This window comes from Brassica oleracea, chromosome C3 (assembly GCF_000695525.1).
Source record: "Brassica oleracea var. oleracea cultivar TO1000 chromosome C3, BOL, whole genome shotgun sequence".
NCBI lineage: Eukaryota > Viridiplantae > Streptophyta > Magnoliopsida > Brassicales > Brassicaceae > Brassica > Brassica oleracea.
In genome coordinates, this window is record NC_027750.1 from 39513936 (window position 1) to 39533727 (window position 19792).

A 19792-nucleotide genomic window follows, 5' to 3' on the forward strand; every position below is an offset into this window, starting at 1 on the left:
ATGGAGAGTCCTGATCGATGCAGCTCCTTCACAATTCACAGCGAAACAACTCAGTCTAAGGTTTACAATCCGAAACACTTAATTCTTATTTCTATTTTTCGATTGATTCTTAATACATTCGTATTTGATCTCTAGTTTGATCGATCTTTCATTATTGTTCTTCAATCACAGTTCATTGTTGTTGACTGATTCTCTTGTTTATATTTTGTAGATGGATTCATCAACAACTCCGAATGGAAAAGACAATGGCAATCAAAGAGAGCAGGAGATAGATGGAACACAACAAGAGTTTTCATCTCCTGATAGTAGAGGAAAAATAAAAGAAGTCCCCGGCTCAAGCAGAGCTACGTCTCAACCAGAGAAGGCAACTAAGACGATTAGCGTACGGTCAAGTGTTTGGGAACACTACACAAGGACGACAGAGAATCGAGACAAATGCGTCTGTCACTATTGCAAGAAGACGTTCGCTTGTCCAACCAAATCAGGGACGTCTAACCTGCAGAAACATCTTACCACCTGCAAACATTACAAAGCTTGGGAAGAGGGAATGGTTCGTACTCAGCCTGCGATCAATGAAGATGGTTATCTGAAGGACGCCAAGGTTTCAGAAGCTGTGGTCTGGGAAGCTACAAACGAGATGCTTGTCATTGGTGAGCTGCCACTTTCCTTTGTTGAAAGCTTAGCATGGAAGTGGTTCTGCAACAAAGTGAATCTGCCCAAGCCACAGTCGAGGAGGACCGCAACAAGACACATTGTTGAGATGTATGTGAAGAAGAAAGCTGCATTGAAGGAATGGTTCAAAGTTAACAAACAGAGAGTGTCTCTTACAACTGATATATGGGTCGCTCAAGCTACAGGTAATGATGCTAGTTTCCTTAGCTTAGTATTTGTTTATGTCTGATTTTATATATAAGATTCAAGACTAACTTGTGTTTGTTTGGTTTCGTATAGGTGCTAGTTATATGGTGATCACAGCTCATTTCATTGATGGCAACAGTGTTTGATCCTAGGAAGAAGATGCAGTTTGCTAAGATGTGTTTCGAGAAACTCTACGGAAAAGATACCACGGATGCTAAAGAAATGTCTCAGTCTGTCATGATTGTCCTTTGTGATCTGTTCAAAGAGTACAGTGCTCGGTTTGGTCCTGGTTTAGGCGTTGAAGCATCTCAGCCGACACAAGCTGCATCATTTGGTAGCCAGGAGCAGACAACGGATGAAAGGATCGACTTGATTGATGATTTTGGGTATGAGAGGATGGATTGCATGTATGAGGAGTTGGTTGAGCTGATAGAAGTTCGAGAAGCACAAGATGAGTTGGAAACTTATCTGAAAGAGAGTGTTGTCAATCCGAGAACCATGCTTGGAGTGGAGTTTGATGTTCTGTCTTGGTGGAAGGTGCATTACTCCAAGTTTCCTATTCTTGCAGAGATTGCTCGTGATGTCCTTGCCATGCAAGTCTCTTCTGTTGCTTCTGAAAGTGCCTTTAGCACTAGTGGCCGAATCATTAACTCTCATAGGAGTTGCCTAACTCACTATATGATTGAAGTTCTAATGTGTTCTGAGCAATGGATGAAGGCAGACATGCGTGGCACTGAAGGCAGAATGGTGACAATGGAACAAATTCAAAGTGAATTCGAGTATGAAGACAAGCTCAAGAGAGGTATATCACTTATAACTAATCAGTTATCACTTATAACTTTTATATAATATTTTCTTGACAATGCTTTTCTTTATAACTTGTTTCAGAGTTTGATTCTTAAGCAACACAAGAAGAATGAGTCAAGGAGGAGCTTTGGAGAAGTGGATGATGCGCTTTGAGTTTGTTTTTTAGTTTGGTCTCTTGTTGTTGTTTGTTGTTGGTTCTTTGTTGTTTTGAAAACTTGCATTGCGGTTAAGAAAAGGATTGGTGTATGTTTTGTTCCTTTTTCAAATATGGAATGAAATTTTCAGTTTAATTATACCTCTACCTATGTGTTTCTGCCATTATTATTGTTATTTCCAAACCCTTTGACTCCTTCAGTCTCGATTTATACAATTCAAACTGCAATTTTCAAAGTTTGAAACTGATGAAGTCTTTATATTCCAAACTCTCTGTGGTAATCTTTCTCTATTCACAAGAGTCAAGAGCCAACAAGAGCAGAAGATGATGCGTAGATCAGCTATTTGGGAGCACTACACAAGAACAGAAGACAACCAAAACAAATGTATATGTCACTATTGCAACAACACTTTTGCTTGTGTGCCTAATTTTGGCACATCTAACCTCCATAAACATCTTCAAAGCTGCAAACAGTTCAAAGTAAGTGTTTATGTGATGAGTATGAAATGGTGACATGCTTGATATTCATGTTTTCGTTTATAACTTACTTGTTTATAACTTTATTTCAGATCATGATATCCAACCAAGACAAGAAGAATGAACTGAAGTGATTTAAACTATGAAAGCAATGGAGAAATGGGATTTTTGTTAAGTATTATGATCAAGTATTCGTTTTAAGTTTTTTTTTTTTGGTTATTTCGGTTACAAATTGGAACCGAATGGTTACTTCGGGTAAATGTAACCACAATAATTTCAAGTACAATGAGTATTTGGTTACTTTACGGGTCTTCAATCTCGGAACCGAACCCACCCGAATCCGGTTGGACCCGACTCGAACCTGACCCGTAATTTATATATACTCGAATGAGTATTTGTATTGGAAAACCGAAAGAACCGAAACCCAAAATACCCGACCCGAACCCGATTGGGTACCCGAACGCCCAGGCCTATATACAGGCGTGAGATGAGTTTCATTTTCAGAAAGTCATCTTTCGGTTTTTCAGGGTGTTTGTGTCAAAAACTCAAAATGCATGAGTACTAATTTATCAATTGTGATTCCAATTCTGGACAAGTCTCACGAAAGCAAAATCTTATCACTATATATGATTAAAGACTGATAAATATTAGTTTGTCTGTTACTTGAGAATAAAGGAGGGCTTGGGAGAAAATGAATTGAAGCCACACAGACTGCCATATTACTGAGAGTACAGACAGAAAGACTGGATGATAAGATGGTTACATAATTAGCATTTTCGATGAAAGTTGTATTTTTAGATCCAAAGTCAGGTTAAATTAGAACAAATATTTAATAATCCTTTCATCACAATTCCCATCTCAAAATATCTTCCCCCATAAATGGATCAAAATCTTGATACCAAAAAGAAAGAAAGAAAGAAAAACAGAATCGTTGCTCAAAAAAAAAAGAAAAACAGAATCATGGGACTTATTGCTTCCTTCCTCTTCCTTTCTTCACAGATTGTGTCTCCATCTGTTCTTTCCCGTTCACTTCAGAAAGATCAACTGCATAAATAGAGTCAGAGTAGAACTTCATAGAACCATAACACGAACATATTCGACTGTGAAACTTCCATTATCTCTTTAAAGAAGATTAAAGAAAAGAAGATGTTACCATCAGGTCCTCTGGCCATGAGGGTGAAGAATATGTTATTCAGTTTCTCCATCTTCCTTGCTTCTTGTGCTTGGTCCGTCTTGAACTTGAGACACTAAGATTAAGAAAAAAAAATACACAGAATGAAACAAGAGGGCAACAACAGGGAGGAGCTAATTAACAACAGAGATTGAGGCAATTCTCTGTCTCAAACTTGGCGTAGCTCAACGCATAGACCTTTGAGTAACAAACACAAACATGCTTCACCAAGGTAAACTGCTACCAGTAGATCTGCTTATTTAACTCATGACCCGGTCAATACATAAGAAAATTAGGAGATATAGCAATCACATTCACCAAGACAAAACCAAATTGACCACATGAAAATACCAACGTAAGGATAAGTAGAGTAATCCATCCTCATGGAAACCTAAACTACATTCTCCAAATCAACATCAAAACTATCATTCAGATCAGATATCAAACATCAAAATTCCATACAGATGCAGTTTCAATCAACAAGTATCTATTATAATATACATACATACGAGAAGCACAAACAATTACAAGAAGCGATCATAGAGAAGTAGACAGAGTACCTACCTCTTTGTTATCAGTAACCTTGAGAACCAACTTGCCATCACAATGTCTATACTTGACAACATACCGAGTCTGCACCACAAACATCCAATTCATTAGAAAACAAAATTACTGCATTCTGGAAACGAAACATGTAGATTGCCTTGCCTATTTCAAATCAATCATCAATGTTTATCGAATCCTCAATACGAAAAACTCTCGACGGATCATAATCCAAACAGTTTAAATCTAGCTCAAAATCTCCAAAGCAACTGTGACGAACGCAATCGAGAAAGATAAAGATAACTTACAGATTCGGGATCAGCTTTGAAAAGCTGAAGAGATCGATCTACGAATTCGTCCCATGAAACTATGTAAACCATCGAGATTCAGCTTAAGCTAAGAACGGACTTGGGGCTACTGAATTAATTGCAATCTCTGGGAGAATCAACAAAAAAATAAGATTTTTTTACATTCAAATTACGCTAACACTTATTAGTTGAAACACACTTTCTTTTGTCAAAAAGACTCTTATGATCCTAAACTAAAGAGAAACTCTCTACTCTTCTTATTTTATTTTATTATTTTTCTTATTATACTTTATGTATTTATTTACTTTTATCTCAACTTCTAAAATATATTAAACAAAAATAATTATCATAATAAACTATATATAAAATTCTCTATCTTTTAAGATCCATGTTCATATATATATTATATATATTAATGTGTAAACAAAATGTGAACGTGGACACCAAAGCGTGGATAACAGAATTATAAAGTAGTTGTGGACATGAACATCTTAACAAATTATAAACTAGTTGTGGATATGAACAATATTCATTCGATTCCATTCATCATCTCGGGATCTAAATTCAACTCTAATCAAAATTACATCCATCCACATCATGACAAAGCGGAAATTTCTTAGATCAGATATCTCTGACATGCAAGATCTATTACTCTCCGACAAAAGGTAAACGCTTCTTCGATTTTTCTCTGCGCTCATACTCACAATATCATCTCTTTCTCATCTTGATTGAAGTTTGACTGTAGATAATTTATCAATTGAGCTGAAGAAGCCAAACGTTTGTATTGGAGATAATAGAGTCTGTGTTCACGTTTTATGGGATATTTTTAGTAACCTGAGTTCATGTCCACGTATTGTTGTATAGTTTTATGCAATCAAAACAAAGAGTTTGTCCACGTTATCTACTATAAACACATTAACATCACATATCCACACATCAGTCATCACTCATCCACACATCACCCGTCCACAAATCACCCAACCACGCATCACTCGTCCACAAATCACTCATCCACAATTGTCATTTCTATTAAGGGCAAAATTGTCCACAATCTGTTGCTGGCCCACAACAAAGTGTGTCACATGTAAAAAGTGTCTGTAGGTGTAATAGAAAGTCAAAAAGTGTCTCTTAGTGTAATCAACTCAAAAAATAACCACGACAGAGAAGCTGAGAGGCTTCTTAAAATATTTATAGCCTAGCCCTGGAGATTTTGTCCCGAACCGATCCAAACCGTAATTTCTTTTTTTGGTTTAACTTGGGTAGATTATTAATGTGTTTGACCGGAAAAAAATATTGATTTTGGTTCAATAGTCCGCTCTTTCAAAATTTTATTTTAATGAATCGAACAGACTAAAATAACCAAAGATAACCAAATTTGACCGAAATTATTTGCTTTTTAACTAAATTAAACATAATAATAATTGAAAAATCATTCAAAAAAAAATTATAATTGAAATTTGAAATTTGAAATTTTCTGAACTAATTGAATACCAAACCAAATTTTTGTTTAATTAAACTCCGTGAATTTTTGTACTGCTGAATTAACCAAAACTAAATTACTTAAATTAAATTAACCATTGGAACCGAGCATGCATGTCTCTATAGTTTATAGCTCTTCATGTGTATTACAAAATTAAAAAGAATGGATGATGATCAAACCCGATCGAATCGGACTGAACCAGACCGGTTCGTGATTCTATGTAAAACCCGAACGGTTTTGTCTGCAACTTTTTTTCCTCTCATTTACTTTTTAGACCTTCCAATCTCCGTCTCTTAACCCTAGTTTCAACCAACTTGAACCCTCAGATATTCTCCTCATTTATCCGTCCGCTTTCCACCAACAGTAGTAGCGGCGGCGGAAATGACAACGGGAATGGACGTATCATGGAGATTTTCTGGAATAAACGATGGAAAATCCGATCCGTCAAACGATTCTTGGGCATCCTCCGGTTCAGCTGGTGGAGATGGAAGATGGATGGAGGTGCCTAAGCGATGGAATATGAAAGAGGATGAGAATTGTTGGTAATTAGAATAAAAGACGATGAGAAAAATATATATGAAAAGTGCTTGTTTATTCCTTGAATGAAAACATAACTTAAATAGGACTTGCAACAACTACTACCGAAACAAATGCAGACTCAACTAACTAGCTTAAACAACTCAACACTTTATCCTACAAACCATGAGACTTATTAAACAAAAAAAACTCATTCAAACTGAAATTTAAACTGAAACTTGCTAGACATGAAACAAACACCTTGAGATTTCAATCATTCCCTTAAACAGAAAGAACATCTTTCAGTTAACTTCTTCATGATCACGCCTCTTCTCCTTCGCACATATTCCCATCATTCCTCTGAGTTTTTCGAACACCTCAAGTTTCACAACTTTTTCATAATATCAGACACTTGCTCTTCTGTTGAGCAGTACTCAAGCTGTATAACTCCATTATTTACCTGCTCCGTTAGAAAGCGAACATGAATATGCTTGCTCCTACCGTGTAACGCATGATTCTTGGACAACTTTATAGTGGAGCTATCGTCGCAGAACACAGTAGTTCTCTCGCCTTGATTAAATCCCATCTCCTGAAAAATGTTTCTCATCCAAACTGCTTGACAAACTCCATTGACTGCTGCAATGAATTCGGCTCATGTAGTGGATATAGTTACTATAAGTTACTTCTTCGATGCCCAACAGACTGCTCCTCCTCGTAGCATGAAGACGTACCCTGATATGCTATTCCTATCATCCACATCTCCTGCATAGTCACTGTCTACAAATCCAACTACTCTCTGTTCTCCACCTCTCTTGTATAGAATGCCATACTCGAAGTGCCTCTGACATACCTCAGGATTCTTTTCACAACATGTAGATGATGTTCATTCGGATGCTCCATGTACCTACTTACTAGATTCACAGAGTAAATCAAATCTGGTCAAGGTGTAGTTAAATACCTCAGACTTCCTACAAGTTGTTTAAACTCTGTTTGATTGACATCTTCTCCACTTGCAGTTTTTGTCAGTTTGTGTCCAAGCATTATAGGATTCTTCACCACATTGCAATCTTCCATCCCATACTTCTTCAATGTTTACTCTACATATATATATGTTGATTGATGAAAATTCCTTGATCATCTCGAACTACTTCTACTCCAAAGAAAAACATCATCTTTCCCAAGTCACTCATCAAGAACTCCTTCATCATACTTTGAAGAATCACCATTGAGTTCCCCGTGTAGATAAGATCGTCTACATAGAGACTCACAATCAACACACTCTCTCCTTCTTGCTTTATGAACAAGGTGTGTTCACATAAGCATTTTTCAAACTCCTTCTTCTTGATGTATCCTTGTATATGGATGTACCAGGCTCTGGGTGCATGTTTCAATACATACAACGTCTTTCTCAACTTGTACACTTTGTCTATTTCACGTTCTACTTTGAAACCCTTAGGCTGCTCTACATACATATTTTTATTCAACTCTCCATGTAGAAATGTGCTCTTCACATCTAGCTTATACATTGTCTATGCCTTCTCTGCAGATAACGCAAGAAACATCCTGACTGTGTCCCATCTTGCCACTGGTGCAAACATCTCATGAAAATCAACTACATGCTTTTGGTGATAGCCCTTTGCTACTATCCTTGCTTTGAACTCATCTACTTCTCCTTTCTCATTGAGTTTTGTCTTGAACACCCATTTTACTCCAATGACTTTGGCTCCTTCTTGTAATTCCATCAACTCCCAAGTGTTATTCTCCTCCATGGAGTTGATTTCAGCTACTGTGGCTCTCGTCCACACTTTTTCTTGCTCGGCTTCTTCAAAAACAATCTGGATCTTCATGTGAGATAAACATCGCAAGTATGTCTTCTCCTTCTTATGAGATGATGAAACTCGCATTGCATGTGATGTTATCTTTCATCCATACATGTGTTTTTCTCTTCATCCTTGATCTCTCTCTTGTTTGAGTTTCATCTGAGCTTTCCTAAGTGTTTCCTTCTTTTGTATTTTCTTGATTCTCTTTTTCATTTCTTTCCTCTGTTTTGGTTTCTTCTTGAGCTTCTCCAGGTACAATATCTCATTTCCTTTATGTCTCAATCTCCATGTCTTTCCATAGCGGTTCGTCACCTTTTGAACTCTCTTCCCATTCACAACATTTGCTTTCATCAAAATGTACATATTTGCTTACGATGATCTTCTGGGTCTATGGACTTTAGAGCCGATAGGCTTTTGATCCTTTGCTTGACCCAAATATCACGCACTTAGTACTCTTCTCATTAAGCTTGATTTTCCTTTCATATGGTACTAAAGCAAATGCATCACATCCAAACACCCTGAAATAGTCAATCGATGGCTTGTGCCCACTCCATTTTCATGTAGGTGTTATCTCACTAGTGGCTGTTGATGGAGTTATGTTCAAGATGTGAACTGCATACTGCACTGCTTTTGGGAAAAATCTCCTTGGTACTGACATCTCAAGTAGCATGCACCTCGTCATGTTCATGATGTTGCAATTTTTCCTTTCTGCAGTACCATTTTGTTAAGGATGTATGTTGCTGTCAGCTGCCTCTTGATTCCAGTTTTTTGCAGTACTCTCCAAACACCTTAGAGTTGTATTCACAACCTCTGTATGTCCTCAAGTAGATCAAACTCTGTCCCATCTCTTTTCCAACTGCATCTTTGAACTCTTTAAAGGTTTTGAATGTCTTAGACTTTTCAGTTAAGAAATCAGTCCAACACTTCCTACTATAATCATCAATGAAGTTGATTATATATCTTTTTCCACTTTCTGAAGTCCGTATGATTGGACCACATATGTCACTATAGACCAATTGCATTCCTTGTTTTGCCCTTCATACGCTTTTCCTTGGAATGCTTTCTCGGTTTTGTTTTCCTTTCATGCATACTTCACATACAGTCTCCACTTCTTCTTGACTAATGGCAGGTAGTCCTCTAACCATCTCCTTCTCTGCAAGCGATCTCAGGCCTTAGTGATTGAGATGCCCAAACCACTTGTGCCATAGTTGATCTCTCTTTGTTATGACTTGCAGACATCTCTCTGATTCGTTGCTAGCCTATTTCACCATTGCCAATACCATAAACATTTGATTCTTAGACATCTTTGACTGGAAGATCAACTTCTTTCTTTCTTTACTTTAGATCTCACACACACCATCTTCTATGATGATCGATGATCCTCAGTCCCTTCACTTGTAGATGTCCTACACTGAACATGTTGTTCTTCAGCCCTGAGACGTAGTAGACTAAGGTAATCACAGAGATCACTCCATTTATCTCTAACCTGAGATTGCCTTTCCCTTCTACCATCATTCTTTTGTCGTCTCCTAGCTTGACACTTTGACTGAAGCTATTGTCAAGCTCTGTAAACCATTCTTAGTACCACACATGTGATTATTGCAGCTTGAGTCTAAGAACCAAACATGTTCTTCATCTTCTACAGTCTTTTACGTACGCCATAAGAAGTATATCTTCCTCCATTTCTGCATAATTTGCTTCTATGTCCCAGCTTGGACACTCAGATTTGAAGTGTCACAGCTTATGACACTTATAGCACTGAACTGCATCTTTGTTGAAGTCTGAGTTCCCTCGTCCACGACCAGGATAACCTTTTCGTCCTCATTCACAAAATCATGTTTGACTTCTAAATCTGCCTCTTCCACAATCTGATCTCCATTGCCCTTCAACTTTCATGGCATGCTTTTCACCCACATGTCTGTTAAGATTCTGTTCATGAACCATTAGAAAAATCTGCAGTCCATCTATTGTCATCTCCTTAACATCGTTTGATTCCTCAATAGCACATACAACATATGTGAATTTTTCTACGAGTGTCCGTTGAATATTCTAAACTACCTTAACATCCGACATGTTTTCTCCTAGGTTGCGCATGTCATTGGCAACCCCTATGACTTTGGGGAAGTATTCGGTGATAGTTTCCCCATCTTCATTTCCAAAACTTCAGAACTTCTTCTTAACCTTTGAAGTTGGGCACTATGTACTCTAATAAGGATTACATTCCTCTCAGGTCATGTGATTCCTGTTTTGACAAGCTCCCACCACTCTTTTGACCTGAGCAGGTTCTCCATGAGAATCGCCCAGTGCTCGCAATCTCTGTCAAATTTTGGTACAATCAACGTATCTTTCTCACTCATCTTGATCTCTCTTTCTCTTGTACCAGGCTCGTTGCAAGCTCTGATACCACTTGTTGGTAATTAGAATGAAAGATGATGAGCAAAAGATATCTGAAAAGTGCTTGTTTATTCCTTGAATGAAAATATAACTTAAATAGGACTTGCAACAACTACTACAAAAAAAAACGTAGACTCAATTGACTACTTAAACAACTCAACACTTTCTTCTACAAACCACGAGACTTATTCAACGGAAAAGACTCATTCAAACTAAAATGTAAACTGAAACTTGCTAGACACGAAATAGACACCTTGAGCTTTCAAGAACACGATAGTGTTTGGTCTCGAAGGTGAGGTGGCGAATGGTTTTGGAGCTAGCAGAGATGTGAAATCTAATGGGTGTGATATGTCTAAGCCATGGAATTTGAAGGAGGAAGATGATGATAAGGTCGTGTTTGATACTAGCGGCGATATGCTCGTTAGCTTTGATAACAGCGTGGAGAACGTGCAAAGAAGGAGGTGTTTGAGAAGGAAGAGAAAGAGATCACTGGGATTATCAAAGGTCAAAGCCTACAACTTTGCTAGCTGCTTTTAAGTTTTTGCTTCAAAGATGTTTCTAGTTTTGGAATCAGGTCAAATGGGTAGCTAATTAATGGATGCAAATCTGTCACGTGAACTTTATAGTCATGTTTTCTATGCGGAGGATATGCATGAGCATTTACGTAGAAAGAGTTGTGATTGAGTTGATAGTTTTGTGCTTAATTCATTTGCTTAACAATGCTCAGTATAGTGAACATAAGAGTTCTCTTTTTTTGGTTTTACTGATTTGGAACTCACTATTACTATTGAGCATTTGGAGACCTTATTGCTAAGTCTGGTATAACAGCTGAAATGCTAGATAGTTTGATAGCTTTGAAGGATTTTCAAGGAGTCGATGGACTGCCTCCTTTGAGTGAGATCGAAAACATTCGCCGTGAGAAGAGTTCAAAGAATCTTCAAGAGCTGAGACAGAACTCCAGATTCGAGAGGAGATTGCCAAATCAAGGTGCGACAAGTGGATGAAACAGGGAGATCCTATGGAACCGGGAGAAGAAAATGTAGCATTGCCCGTGTTTGGATTGTTCTTGGGAAAGGAAATTCCCTGTTAAAGACAAAGAGTTTGATGTGTATTTCTCTATACTTGATCATCGCGCTGCTCTTCTCCGCCCACTTGCTGAAACCAAAACTTTAGGTAGTTGGAATATTAAATGCACTATTAATAGCGGTGAAACTATGGATTAAACTCCTCAACAATCACTTTTTATGCAAATCAATAATTAGCCTAGCATTTAGTATGTTCTAACTATGTACTTAAATGCCTGGTTTGAATGTCAAGTTGGAGCTATTCAATTGGGTATCAGCAGGACATTGCAAAACTAGGAACCAGATATGTGGACAGCACTTCAAGCTGGTAAGCAAGATACTTAACCCATCTCAACTTGTATGAAATATGTGTAGAATGTTCTTCAGCAGAGACACAAGCATGTTGTTGTCTGATTGATGTTTCCAATTGATAGCCAGTATGTTTGTTAGATTGATGGGTATTGATAGCGATCTTGTTCTCATCTTAGGATATGTTTCAGATGGTTTTTTTGACAAGAAACTCGAAAGTTATGGGGAGGAAGAAGCATGGAAAAGCTAAGGCAACAAAGATTTTTCCAATGGGTCAAGCGTTAAAGGCGTACAATATTCCCTCTCTTCTCTGTCTTTATTTTCTTTGCTTCATGTACTGATACTAGAAGATTTATCGGCAAATAACTTGTTCTTTTGGTCATTCCTTAGTGTCCTTTTTTATCATTAAGAAACAAATATGTAATAACAATTTAGTTTTATAAAAGAAATCTTTATTCATTAAATATTTTTATTTAGTTTATTGTAATATAAAATTTAAAATCTATTTTTGGAACATTTCCATTTTTTATTCATAAAAAATACTGGTTTTAGGAGGTTCTAAACATTTTTGATATATAATTTTTTTTATAAAATTAAGTAACATGCCTCCTAAAAGTAAAATTTAGTTATAAAGATTAAAAGCACGAGAATTATAACTTTAATGTATTTTAGTTTGAAGATCCTTCCATATAAGGTAATATATTTCAGTGTTCTAAACAAACATAAGCGTGGAAACTCCATTGGTCCAGTGAAATTTGACTAAAAGTTCATTAATTCTTCTACACCATGCGTGTATTCTCATATGGCATGTAAAATTATCGGCTGTAGAATCATCTGTAATATTTTTTATAGTTGTAATAATATAATTATCCAGCGTTGAAAAAAAAAATGAACATAAACTAATTGGATCTAAACAAAATAATTTGTGTAGAGTAATTTTGTTTAACTTGGTTTAGGCATCTAACTAAACAATAATTTTTTTATCTATTAAAATTGAAGTAGAATTTGGAATTAACCCCACTTCATTTTTAATATTACAAGTTTATGCCATTGGATTTTTTATCATTTAACTGCATTCCTAAGCAATCCAAATTTAATTGTCTTAATAAAAAAAATGACATTTGATCCTAAGCCATTCCTAAGCTGCAAATGGAATTCTAAATATGCAAATATTCCTTTTATTATAGCACAATCTTCATCTTAACCCTTTTTAAATTATCTTAACGATTTTGTTTTTTCTGTAACATCTTAACCATTTGATCTATTTTTATGATAATAGGCTCATTCTAATTTTTACTGTATTACATTAGCTCGTTTGTTTACTTATAAAGTATCTTACCCATTTGATCTATTTTTATGTTAATAGCCTTTATTCTAACTATTTTTCAATGTAATCTAATTGTAAAAATATATATAAACAAACAAATAGTGCAATTGACTATTTTAAACAATAAATTACTACATATACAGAATAAGATTGTTATGTGTAAACATGTCATTTTAAACAAATATCTAAAACGGGTAAATGTTACATTATATTTTAAAAACTATTGATAGTTTTTAAAAATCAATAACTTATATATTATATAAAACTATTGATTTTATAACAGTAAAAACAAAATATCCATATGGGGGCGCAGATCAAACTCCATATCTATTCTAATCAAATCGGTAAATATTTTTTCTTACATAAATAGTTAGACATGGACATTCAAATACATGTTCTGATACATAACGTTTTTTTGGGTATTGGTTTTTTAGATTTTAAAATTAACTTATGTTCGTATATTATAAATTTCTGGTGAGGATTTGAGTCGGATTTTTCCAGATTCAGCTAAATTCTTAAAAACCTAAAAATATCTAAATAACCTATATTTATATGTTGAAAACATCATTAAACCATTTATAAAAAAAAGTAAAAATTAATTTCGAATGGAAGCGCAGGTCAATTTCTAATTTAGATTAATTCTAATTTAACGCCTAGTAATTTTTTGAACATTAATATATTAGCAAAATATAACGTATCAGAATGTGAACATTTGTCAAAAGACTCCAAATCTGTTTTCACATGTGTCGATGTTATGTTTCTTAATTTTTATTTATAATATAAAACAAAATTACAGGTCGGGAAAATAGGAATACTACCGCTTAACACATCAGACTGTTCATCTAAAATAGGTAAACAGGTTGACTCATAACCGAGTCAGCGAGTCAGTCCGAGCCACAGACCGATTCCAATTCTCACGACGACTTCCCCTTTATAATTAAAGAGGCTTTGCATCATGGAATCGGAGGAGAGATGCTTGTAGAAAGCTAATCGAGAGAGAGAGAGAGACAAAGGGGGCGAAAGATGGGGAGTATTGGAGACGAAGTGGATTTAGAGGTGGATGAGACGATCTTCGTGGCGGTGGCGGAAGATGTTGAGAGGAGCAAAACGACGGTGTTATGGGCGGCGCGAAACTTCTCCGGCAAGAAGATTTGCTTGCTGTACGTCCATCGTCCTGCTCGGCCAGCCTCCTGGAGTGAGAATCTTCTGCTTCTCTTTCTCTCTGACTTACCTTTTTTTTATGATAAACCTTTCAATAGATTTGCTCATGATTGAACCTTACAGAGTCTATAATTGTTTTACTATATTAACAAGAGGAAGAGAAAGCATATAATATCCATTTTCCTGATTAGCATTTTAAGTGAATGTAAGAAGAAAACAATTGATTCAAAGTATTTTCTGTATCAAGTTGAAGTGGACAACATTGGAATGATGATGACACTACTTTGCTTCTACTGTAAATAAGACCAGTATTGGTTTGTTTGTAAAGATTCTGACGGTTTGTTTGTCTTAGAACTGGAAATTCTAAGTTTCTTTGTGGAAGCTGGAGGGAAGACTCATGAGTTGATGACTTTAGCTATTGTCCGTTTTCCTTTTTACCATTCTATTTCCAAAACTTAGTTGTAACTTCTGAGATTTTTTACTTTTGCTTACCTACAGCACACAAGAAACTTGCTGGTGGTACCTTTAGGAAGCATGCTGTCAAGGTGATTGAGCGTGTTGATAAACAAAAAGTGGATGAGCTTATGGACTCCTATCTACACCTTTTATCTGAAACTCAGGTATTAATTCTCTCCTCTTTTTGGTGTTCGGGATTAATTGAAAAAGGCAATTCTTTTTATATTCTCATGTGATATTGGTCGATGTAGTTTTTCATATAAAGATATAACGTAAACGGAAAATCCTTGTGCCCCTGTTGTTTCGGTCCTCAAAATTGTGGAGCTTACTTTAGTTTTAAGGCATTCCTAGTCAGGACCCTGAATTGACATAGTTCTTTTTAGGTTCAAACAGATAAACTTTGCATTGCGGGACAAAATATCGAGGAAGGTATCGTAGACTTGATTGCTCGACATAATATTAAGTGGCTCGTAATGGGAGCTGCATCAGATAAGCATTACTCATGGTAAATATATGATTCTTTATTTGATCTCTTATGTTATAAATGTTTTTCATCTGACCTCTGACATTCGTATTATCTATTTAACTTTGACATGCCAGGAGAATGACGGATTTAAAATCCAAGAAAGCCATATTCGTTTGCAAAAAAGCTCCTGATTCCTGCCATATCTGGTTTCTTTGTAAAGGCTACCTTATCTTTACAAGGTAAAACTACTTTTCCTTTCGAATGTTACACAAAGAGTGAATGGACATCTTAAATCGTCGTCTTTCCCTAGCTAAACTATTTGCTTATTTAGATACATCTGTAGAAACTTTGATACCTTCAATTAAATGATTCTACTATCTGTTTTTTTTTTTGTTTTCTACCTCTATTCATATAACTGAAAGAAACACTCTTGAAAACAGGGCAACAAATGACGATGGTAATAACAGACAAACCATGCCTCCCCTAGTACAGCTGGATTCAGACACTGAGACAAGGAGATCAGAGAAACTGGAATCCTCTTATATGAGGAGAAGGTTAAGATATTGGCGTAGCCTCCTTGAACAAGGTAGCGCTTTGCTTGGGTTTTGCAAGGTCCCGCTGCATATTATATCATTGGCTATCAGTATATTGTCTATGTATGGTAACTTCGTTACAGAATTGTGCAGATGGTGAAAAAGACACGGGTCAATTGGAGAGAGAAAAGGTGGAACCAAGACCAACTACTCATTTATCTTCAGGTTCGAGTTCTTCCTTTGGGGAGCAGGTTGGTCCAGAGCCGGCTAGCCCTGAAGTAGTTGGCTCAGATACCCGAACTCCCTCAAATGTCGAGGTAAGAAGAGTTCACTTCATCCTTAAGTTCATCTTTCATACTGATGATACTCGGTTATGCAGTAACTGTACGTTTGTATTTTTTGGCGTGAAAAGACACTATTTTGCCAACTAATTACAGGGGCCGGTTTTTCTTCAAGTTATTGATATAGAGATGTTTTAGAATGTAACTTTGTATAAACGATTTAGAGAGTAGGTCTGCGTTTGCAATATGTTGAAAGCTCTACTTGAAGATGACATGAATCATGTCACATGATGTTGTCAATTAATCTGACTGGTAATCGGGTGATCCTGTGGAATTTCAGGAGAAGAAGCGTGAAGGAAATGTAGCGCGCGAAGTTCATAGGTATGATAAAGCCATGCATGATATTGGCCAATCAGAGAGAAGTGTCTGTGGGGAAGCTCGGAAAGAATGGAAAGAGGATAACAGTACCATGGAGGCTTTATGCAAGGTTATAAGTCCAAATTATTTCTCAGTTTTCTAAGAAAATGAATATGATAATTTCGAAGTGATAGTGTATCTATCCAAATCTGCTAGTAGTGCGATAGATAAATCAGTACATCTTATAACCACATTTACATAAAAGAAATTTTTCACTGGGGGTTCGTAGATAGCTAAGTTTAGCCAGGTTACAGAACTTTAATTGATAAATAGAAATGAGCAGGTACATATATCCATGCGCTTTTGTTCATCACAACAAATTAAAAGCAAAAGAGTCTACTATAGTTGAATAGTTGATGCCACTGCTAGAGATTCTTAAGCCACTGGTACTTTGTCAAACTCGTTTTTCCCGGTTTAACTTTTTTTTTTCTGGTTATCGTCATGCCATCTCACAGGCGAAAGCCTTGGAGGGCTTATGCATTAAGGAGCAGAGTCGAAGAACGAAATTAGAGGAATTGCTAGAGAAAGAAAAGGGCGAAGTAAAGACAGTAATAGAGCAGAACAGCGGATTCATGAAAAAACTTCAGATAGTTCAGAGTGATAATCTTAAGTTGGAGAGCCAGATAAAGAAACTGCAAGACTTGGAAAAAGAACATGGTGAGAAGTTTGATACGGCTATGGAGCTCTTGAAAAGTTTCAGGCAGAGAAGGGATGAGATCCGTATCGATCACGAGAACGCGATAAAGGAAGTAAACGCATTGAGGAGATTGGTAAAAGGAAAGACTATAGCGTCTTCGGGGTCAGAAATGCTCGACTATTCTTTTAAGGAAATCAGCGAAGCTACTAATGAGTTCGATCCGTCCTGGAAACTTGGAGAAGGCAAATACGGAAGTTTCTACAAAGGGAATCTTCAACATCTTCAAGTAGCTGTAAAGATGTTGCCTTCATATGGATCCCAGAATCACTTTGAGTTTGAGCGTCAGGTAAAGAACCTCATCTATTACATATGCAAACATCATCCACATATGTTCTAATTGTTTTTTTTTTTGGATTTCAGGTGGAGATTTTAAGCAGAGTAAGGCATCCAAACCTGGTAACAATAGTGGGTACTTGTCCAGAGTCTCGGTCTCTTATCTATCAATACATTCCCAACGGGAGCCTCGAAGATTGCTTTTCATCTGCAAACAACGTTCCTGCGCTTCCATGGGAGTCTCGGATCAGGATTGCCTCTGAGATATGCTCTGCACTCCTGTTTCTTCACTCAAACGTTCCTTGCATCATCCATGGTAACCTAAAACCGTCAAAAGATTCTCCTCGACTCTAACCTCGTCACCAAGATTAGCGACTACGGGATCTCTCAGCTAATCCCGATCGATGGAGTCGACAAATCTGATCCTCACGTTGATCCACATTACTTTGTCTCCGGAGAAATGACGCTGGAGTCGGACATATACTCGTTTGGAATGATTCTCCTTCAGCTTCTCACCAGAAGACCTCTCTCTGGGGTACTGAGAGACGTCAAATGCGCTGTGGAGAATGATAACATCAGCGCGGTTCTGGATAGTTCAGCAGGCGATTGGCCAGTCTCGCGAGGCAAGAAGCTAGCTAATATAGCCATCCGTTGCTGTAAGAAAAACCCGTTGAACCGACCAGTCTTACCCATCGTTCTACGGGTTATAGATCGTATGAAAGCCCCAGAACTTCCTTTATCAGAAACATCATCGTACACGAACCAGAAAGTTCCACGCAAGCCTCCTTCTCATTACCTATGCCCCATTTTTCGGGTACGTTGAACAGAGTTTGATGATCAGGATTTAAGACAACATAAACTGGTTTTGTTTGTTGTGACACAGGAAGTGATGAAAGATCCTTTGATAGCAGCAGATGGGTTTACTTACGAGGCGGAAGCGATTAGGGAATGGTTAGCGAATGGGCACGATACATCGCCGATGACGAACCTGAAGATGGAAGATTGCAATCTCATACCTAATCAAGCTCTTCATCTAGCTATCCAAGATTGGCAAAACCAATGGTGATTTACCTTTTTTGCCTCTTTTTGAAGGGACAAACACTATTGCTACGTTAACTCCCAATAATTTTTTAGATTGTCACTTTGTAAATTCACTCCTCAAACGTATGGAAAATATATAAAGCCACATTTAGATAAGGGTTTTTCGTAATTAAACCCTTCAACTAATTTTTTTTGAAACAAACTTTTAATTTTGTTAATATATGTTACTTTCCGTCTAAAAAATCGTGACGGAGGTTAACGGTTTATAAATTGGGTTTATAATGTTGAAAACTTAGTTAAGGGAGTTTTTTACAATTCAAAAATAGTTGAGAAGTTTTATCACTAAAAGTCATTAAATATTTTAAAATATTTATTATCATTTATACATTTTTTTAGATTGATTTATAAGATTTTAAAACTAATTTATAAATTTTAATACATTAATTTATTATAAAATTAATTTATACATCCTAAATACATAATTTTAGCACAATTTACAACATATATAATTTCAAAATATTAAATTATTTGATATTTGGCAATAGTGACATAAGAAAATTTGTGTGTTAATATCGTCATTGTCAAATATCAAATAACTAGGTGATTTTCCCGTGCTCATGCACAAGTATAATTATTATAAAATAATTATATTATAATAATTAATTAATATTTTAGTTTTAATTATTCTATTATTTATATTGTATTCAATATGAATGGTTTTAAATAAAATTATGTTTTTTAATTAGACGTATAGTTTTGGATATATATATAATATATCGACTGTTTGGTTATTATTTGGATATATTAGATAACATTTACTTTTCCGATTCAACTATAATATTTTTGTTGTACAAATTAAAATTTTGATTAATTTTGTTATTTTGATGTAGTTTGATTCTTGTATTAGATTTGTAAACATATTTTAGTAAGATTGTGTATAATTCTATTATGTTGTTTTGAGAATCAAATAGTAAAAGTAAACTAAAGTGTTGACGATTCAAAGTTACATAAATAAATATAACAATGGTAGTCATTTGAAACTTTATGCATATATATTTAAGTTATACAAAATACTTAATTGTAATAATTGGTTAATATATATATTTATAATATTATTTGAAAATTTCATATTTATTTGTAATATGTTGAGCCGTTCAATATTTTTATATGTATAAAAATATTACTATAAATAAAGTATATTATTTTAATTTAATGCTTGACTTTGTATAAAAAAATTGA

The 19792-nt window shown here is 35.8% G+C and overlaps 3 protein-coding genes across 3 annotated transcripts; 2 read left to right on the forward strand and 1 right to left on the reverse strand.

Moving 5' to 3' along the window:
* Positions 1-1760, forward strand: LOC106330588. The gene is made up of 4 exons (XM_013769031.1): positions 1-60; positions 212-857; positions 998-1660; positions 1747-1760. Exons 1-4 carry the CDS (start codon positions 1-3, stop codon positions 1758-1760), a joined length of 1383 nt encoding a protein of 460 aa, XP_013624485.1.
* A 1366-nt stretch (positions 1761-3126) lies between these two features.
* Positions 3127-4471, reverse strand: LOC106332620 (signal recognition particle 9 kDa protein-like). Its single transcript, XM_013771101.1, has 4 exons — positions 4319-4471; positions 4032-4100; positions 3450-3543; positions 3127-3340 (listed from the first exon to the last, which is right to left on the reverse strand). The coding sequence occupies exons 1-4, from the start codon at positions 4388-4390 to the stop codon at positions 3264-3266; spliced, it is 312 nt and encodes a 103-aa protein (XP_013626555.1). The 5' UTR covers positions 4391-4471; the 3' UTR covers positions 3127-3263.
* A 9562-nt stretch (positions 4472-14033) lies between these two features.
* Positions 14034-18709, forward strand: LOC106335899 (U-box domain-containing protein 32-like). The gene is given in 11 exon segments (XM_013774571.1): positions 14034-14423; positions 14888-15009; positions 15229-15350; positions 15446-15550; positions 15752-15897; positions 15998-16161; positions 16466-16612; positions 16998-17525; positions 17600-17845; positions 17847-18326; positions 18396-18709. Coding segments are annotated over 11 exon segments (2415 nt in total). The 5' UTR covers positions 14034-14251; the 3' UTR covers positions 18579-18709.
* Positions 18710-19792: the final 1083 nt, after the last annotated feature.

Coding starts and splice junctions, on each gene's coding strand:
- LOC106330588 (XM_013769031.1), top strand. CDS start 1: ATGGAGAGTCCTGATCGATGCAGCTCCTTCACAATTCACAGCGAAACA. Junction 61..211: donor GCGAAACAACTCAGTCTAAG/GTTTACAATCCG, acceptor TATATTTTGTAG/ATGGATTCATCAACAACTCC. Junction 858..997: donor ATGGGTCGCTCAAGCTACAG/GTAATGATGCTA, acceptor TGATGGCAACAG/TGTTTGATCCTAGGAAGAAG.
- LOC106332620 (XM_013771101.1), bottom strand. CDS start 4,390: ATGGTTTACATAGTTTCATGGGACGAATTCGTAGATCGATCTCTTCAG. Junction 4,101..4,318: donor TCAAAGCTGATCCCGAATCT/GTAAGTTATCTT, acceptor TTTGTGGTGCAG/ACTCGGTATGTTGTCAAGTA. Junction 3,544..4,031: donor AGGTTACTGATAACAAAGAG/GTAGGTACTCTG, acceptor TCTTAATCTTAG/TGTCTCAAGTTCAAGACGGA.